The sequence below is a fragment of the Pyrus communis genome, chromosome 1 (assembly GCF_963583255.1).
Source record: "Pyrus communis chromosome 1, drPyrComm1.1, whole genome shotgun sequence".
Lineage (NCBI taxonomy): Eukaryota > Viridiplantae > Streptophyta > Magnoliopsida > Rosales > Rosaceae > Pyrus > Pyrus communis.
This window is the reverse complement of record NC_084803.1, coordinates 16,602,170-16,607,886: the sequence shown is the minus strand read 5'-3', so window position 1 is coordinate 16,607,886 and position 5,717 is coordinate 16,602,170. Positions and strand designations below refer to the sequence as shown.

Sequence of the window (5,717 nt, the reverse complement as noted above, 5' to 3'; positions counted from 1 at the left end):
GAAGTTATGAGCGTTTAAAGTTTACCTAGTTTCCGGAGAGTTTTCCAGTTTCCCGCGGACCGGTCACCTTTCAAGCTATTTTCCAAATAGGTATAATCTTATTCTATACTTTCCTATCTTCATTTTGATATATTATGGGTCGAATTTGGTTAAGAAACGATTGAGTTATAACGCTTTGAAAATTGCCCAAAATCGTAACAGAAAGACCAAAATCATGGATGGTGGACAATCTCAATGACCATTTCTATTGATCATGCAAATCTCAGGGACCATTTTGTATAATAACCCTTGTTATATCACATTCAAACTTTATCCATATTTTATTATTTTTATTGTGTGCATCATTTCAAGAGTAAAAATGTAAATTTTATTTAAGTTTGTGAAGTTGTTTCACCCTTAAATCACACTTGGAACGACCATTTAGTTTGAATTGGATGAAATTTTGATGTAAAATTCAGTTTGGGCATTTTTTTTTTTCCAATTACAATAGAAACATTTAAAGATGTGACCAAACTTATGGAACTTAGCCTTATGGAAATGTACCAATAGGTATCATCAATGGGTACTCATTTAGTTAAACGGAAGTCTATTTAAATGTAAATATGTGTTAATTCTAATGGTAAATGATGATGTTTGTGTTTGTAATAGTGATAATAGTGATATATGGAATGTATGTGGGCACCTATTGTGTATCACCGATGAGTCATCTTAATGGATCTCCTCGCATTGCACGTTAAATATTAATCTATACTTATCCTATCAACCGCCAATTGTTTAGCATTATCTAAAGAGCATATACATCCTTATTTCCAAGTTTCTTGTTTGTAATTGAACAAAAACGGGGATGAGTATCATTTCTTTATCGTTGTAAAGAAAAGTAATAATAATATCTCATAAATTGAAGGCATATTAAAAGTAATGGTGAAAATTTATTCATTTTGAGGTGATTAGAAGAATTGTACGTGAATGAAACTTCTCATATTATTTTGAGGGGTTGAAATGATAGGTTTCGTTAATGAGTAATTCATCGTTTACCTTCTAATTGGCACAAAATTTTTTATTAAATTTTCTTCATTCAAGATATCTTAGAGATCAATTCATGCTGAAGTTTCCAAACCAAATGTCACTAACACAAAGGCTAGGTTTTTTTTTTTTTTTTTGTCTATCAAAAGCTAGTAGTATTCATTCTCACATGGAACGTCTCAAGTTTAACTTACTTAAATAACTAATATGATACCTAATTATTATGATTACTGTAGCAGCCTAACTCAATTCATCCACCCCTCAGTATAAAAATGTCATCGAATTATAAAAAAAAAATAGAACATTTTCCGTATGCAAAAATAGATAAAATGCAATGAATGCCTATGTCGTTGGTGGTACAAATTTTCAAATAAGTAGGGTTGAAAAAAGGTACATTTCACATAGACGAGGGAAGTGATAAACTGATAGGTAAGCCGAATTGACCCAGAGCCGTCAACAGACGGCGTAATCTTATATTCGACAGCAGGATTTTAGAGTGTTTGATTGATTGTGCATGAAGCAACAAAGACGAAGACAGAAAGAAAGCGAGATCTTATGCAGCTGTCGGTGTCGGGGTCATGGGTTTAGCTCCTTCCTCCTCCTCTCTCTCCCGTGGGGGGTTAATTTGTATTTAACATTAACCCCCCCTCCCTCTCTCTCTCTCTCTCTCTCTCTCTCTCTCTCTCTCTGTCTCTGATCACGACGAGAAAAAGAATCATAACTCGTGATGATGATCTGATATCACTATGAGGCTTTGAGCCATTTATCTATATATTTACATCTATATATATATATATATATGTATTCGTATATATAAATATAGATAAGGGAAGATCTATGTACTTGCCAGTTACTTGTCCCCACGACCTTTGAGGATCCTCTCTTCTCCTGTTAATGTTGCTTGCCAATTATTGAGGTTTGTTCTTCTTTCTCTTCTGGGTTTTTGTTTTTCTTGAATTTTTGTGTGAAGTTTTAGAATTTAGCTATGAATTCGTGATTTGGGAGCTTTCATGTCGGTAAAAAGTAAAAACTTCGATTCCTCAGCTAGTCTTTTGATGCAATCGACATTCTACTTTAAACTAATTTAAATTCCGGGAGGGAATTCGAACTCGGGTAATAAGTGTGCTTCTCAGTTTCATTTTTGAGTTTGGTTTATTGGGTAGTTTTTTATGGTGTGTGGAAGTTGGAGAACTGTTGGTGTGAATGGGATTTCAAAAATTGCTGGGTCGACAAGTAAAAGAAAAAAGATGAAAAATTTAGGAGTTGAAAGTTAAAAAAAAAAAAAAAAAAAGAAGTCAAAAGTGGAAGTGAAATTCTGTGTAATTTAAAAAGTAGGAGAAAAGTAGCAAGAATAACACAAACGGGGAATTGGGTGACTGCAAAAGATCCAAGTCTAGAAGTGTTATGGGCAAGTAAGGATTGATTCCATTTTAAAGCTTACCTCTTCTTTACGTACACACTCCCACACATGCCGTTTTCGGTTTCTGTAGAAATTTATCATCCAGTGCTTGTCATACACTTCAATTTCTTTCACTTGGTATTTCATGTTGTTCTTGTTATATTTTTGTTGTTTGAGGGTTTTTATTAGAAGTATTTGTGTTTTAAGTTATAAGGTATTGAGTGATTTGGATCGTGTTATAGTGATTTGCAGGAAAATGGCAACTTTAGTTGAGCCTCCGAATGGAATTAGGCAACGGGGGAAGCATTATTACTCAATGTGGCAAACATTGTTTGAGGTTGACACCAAGTACGTACCGATCAAAGCAATAGGGAAAGGGGCATATGGTGTAGTGTGCTCGTCAATCAATAGGGAAACGAATGAGAAAGTTGCAATCAAGAAGATCAATAACGTGTTTGAGAACAGCATTGATGCATTGAGGACTCTGAGGGAGTTGAAGCTTCTTAAACATATCCAGCACGAAAATGTGATTGCTTTGAAGGATGTTATGATGCCTATCCACAGGACAAGTTTCAAAGATGTGTACTTCGTTTACGAGCTCATGGACACGGATCTTCATCATATTATAAAGTCCTCCCAACCACTTTCCAGTGACCATTGCAAGTACTTCCTATTTCAGGTACTAGCTTTCTCTCAACTAGTGTTAATTACCTCATTAATTCCTCCAAGTAGTCATCCCAATTGGTTGATGCTAATTTTGAGCTGAATTAGTTCATGGAAATGTGAACAATTCTGAAAAGGTATAGGAACTGATGAGTAGAAAGCATGTTACCGAAGAACATTTTGACCAAGCACAAGCAGACGTTTCAGCTTCTTGCATTTTCTTATGTAGAACTCAACACTCCGGTGTTTCTATGCTTTTCAAAGGCTGAAATTTTGGTTCCTCACCAAGCTTCAGTTAATCCTTGAGCTCTGCTCTTATAATAGTTGTTCTACTTGTGACTGATTTGATTCGGCATTGTAGTTGCTTCGAGGGCTCAAGTATCTTCATTCAGCAAACATCCTTCACCGGGACTTGAAGCCTGGGAACCTGCTAGTCAATGCTAACTGCGACTTGAAAATATGTGACTTTGGGTTGGCCCGAACCAGCGGAGGTAGAGGCCAGTTCATGACAGAGTATGTTGTCACTCGCTGGTATCGTGCACCAGAGCTGCTATTGTCCTGTGACAATTATGGAACATCCATTGACGTCTGGTCCGTAGGATGCATCTTTGCTGAAATTCTTGGCCGGAAGCCAATCTTTCCTGGAACTGAATGCCTCAACCAACTAAAACTAATTATCAATGTTCTTGGTAGCCAGAATGAGCCTGATCTTGCATTCATTGACAACCCGAAAGCCAGGAAGTACATCCAATCACTGCCCCTTTCTAGGGGGACACATTTGTCCCGTTTATACCCCCAAGCCGATCCTTTAGCTATAGACTTGTTGCAAAGGATGCTTGTGTTTGATCCAACCAAGAGGATTTCCGTCTCAGAAGCACTCCAACACCCTTACATGTCAGAGCTATACGATCCAAGATCCGATCCTCTTGCCCAGGTTCCCATCAGCCTCGATATAGATGAGAATATGGGGGAACCAATGATCAGGGAGATGATGTGGAACGAGATGCTTCACTACCATCCAGAAGCTATCCAGATGCTTCACTACCATCCAGTAGCGGCTTTTGTGCATGCCTAGGTAAACTTTCAAAAGGCTTTCCAGTTTCAAAAACAATATTTCTTCGTGCAATGTGTTTATTATTTATAAAAAAAACCATGCATTAGAGAAACGTATTGTTGTTCATAATGATCTTACCAAGATTTTGCATTATGTTCGGTAGCTTGAGGTCTCCGTCTCTCTGAACATTCTATCGTGTAACTATGATATCTTATTATGGATAATGCATGCAGGACATTTCCTGAGAAAAAACCGAAAGTAACTGAATAAAGATGCGTCCATTTTTATTCGCGTTGTTGTCTTCTGTTTCAATTATCTTTGTAGTTTTCTTTACTCAAAGGCAAAGATGTGTATTTGTGTACTGTTTCTTCACATATTGTCAAGCTCAAGCTTAATAGGTAGATGAGTGGGTCGCCCAAGGCTTTAGTGTATATGCTGAAGCATATGCTTGTTTGCCTGAAAGTGAGAGGAATATATAAAATCATTCGTCAAAATTTCACTGTACGATTTGTGTCATTTGGTTGATATTTCGTGGCAGGCACAAATAGGAAACTACAATTGCTCTAGAGCTATGAAAACTCGATAGAGATATAGAGAAAGGGGAGAAAAGAAGAAGTGCGGAGTAAGGGTGATGGGAGGGAGGTCGAAGATGCGTGTAGAGTAAGGTGGTGGGAGGGAGGTCGAAGATGCGTGTATGAAATGCTACATAGAATGAAAACTAAGAACTAAAACGAACTGCTTTAATTTCTAATTTTTGTTTCAATCATTCTCCATAATTTGTACCTCCACCCTCCTCCATCTCCTTTTAGTTTCTCCATCTCTAACGAAAACTGAAAACTAAAACTATTATCGAAAAGGTTAGTCCTTGTAGAGTTATGCAACTTTGTAGTAAAGAGCAGAAAACCACGAATGAAAGACTGAGAAAGTAAACTAGGGAATTCATGTTTGTCTTGTATTTTGGATAATATCCAGAGGTGGATATGGATAGATAAGGTGAGCCGAGGCATGGATAAAGCAGCTTAATACTGTCCTACTGTAAGCACACAGTTGTTAGTATGGCCCCTAGCTTTTGGTTGGAGATTGACTGGTTCAATGCCTTTCGGAACCGAATATAAGACTGTTTTATTTCGTTTGTTGTTTTTAGTTTCATTGTTTTGTTAACAGTAAATAGGAAATACAAGAGAGAAATGAGGGATGGACAAAGGTGGAGGATGAATGGCGGGAATAAAGCGGATATCTTAGAGTACACAAAATAAAAATTAACTAAAAACAAAGTTTAGTAGATTTTCTTTTCTATTTTCTACATTCTCCCTTATTTAATCTTCAGACCCTTCACCTACCATTCTTCATTTCTCGTTCCTCTATATGCATTCTTTCTGGCTCTATCAAGAATTAAAATCAACTATTACTAAGACTAGTAGAGTGACAAGATGAAATCTTAATCGTTCAAACAGAAGAAGGTGGATAAAAATGAGAAATAATCCTTGTCCTATTTCTAAAGCTGCTGCATCGATATGCAGCCTACCTTTTAAGTTTATTTTGGCAAACAAACTATTAGAAAACATCCATCATATATAT

General features: G+C 36.6%; 1 protein-coding gene across 2 annotated transcripts; it reads left to right on the top strand.

Moving 5' to 3' along the window:
• Window positions 1-1,446: 1,446 nt before the first annotated feature.
• LOC137745674 (mitogen-activated protein kinase 7-like) lies at window positions 1,447-4,325 on the top strand. 2 transcript variants are annotated; one of them, XM_068485680.1, is made up of 3 exons: window positions 1,447-1,939; window positions 2,675-3,101; window positions 3,447-4,325. In XM_068485680.1, exons 2-3 carry the CDS (start codon window positions 2,679-2,681, stop codon window positions 4,158-4,160), a joined length of 1,137 nt encoding a protein of 378 aa, XP_068341781.1. In that variant the 5' UTR covers window positions 1,447-1,939; window positions 2,675-2,678; the 3' UTR covers window positions 4,161-4,325. The 2 variants fall into 2 exon arrangements, with proteins under 2 accessions (XP_068341781.1, XP_068341775.1); XM_068485674.1 differs by having other exon boundaries at window positions 1,451-1,939; window positions 2,665-3,101.
• Window positions 4,326-5,717: the final 1,392 nt, after the last annotated feature.

What these genes read in the sequence shown, in the direction of transcription:
- LOC137745674 (XM_068485680.1), top strand. Translation starts at nt 2,679, where the DNA reads ATGGCAACTTTAGTTGAGCCTCCGAATGGAATTAGGCAACGGGGGAAG. An exon ending in GCAAGTACTTCCTATTTCAG is followed by an intron (nt 3,102 to 3,446) that starts GTACTAGCTTTC and finishes TCGGCATTGTAG; the next exon opens with TTGCTTCGAGGGCTCAAGTA.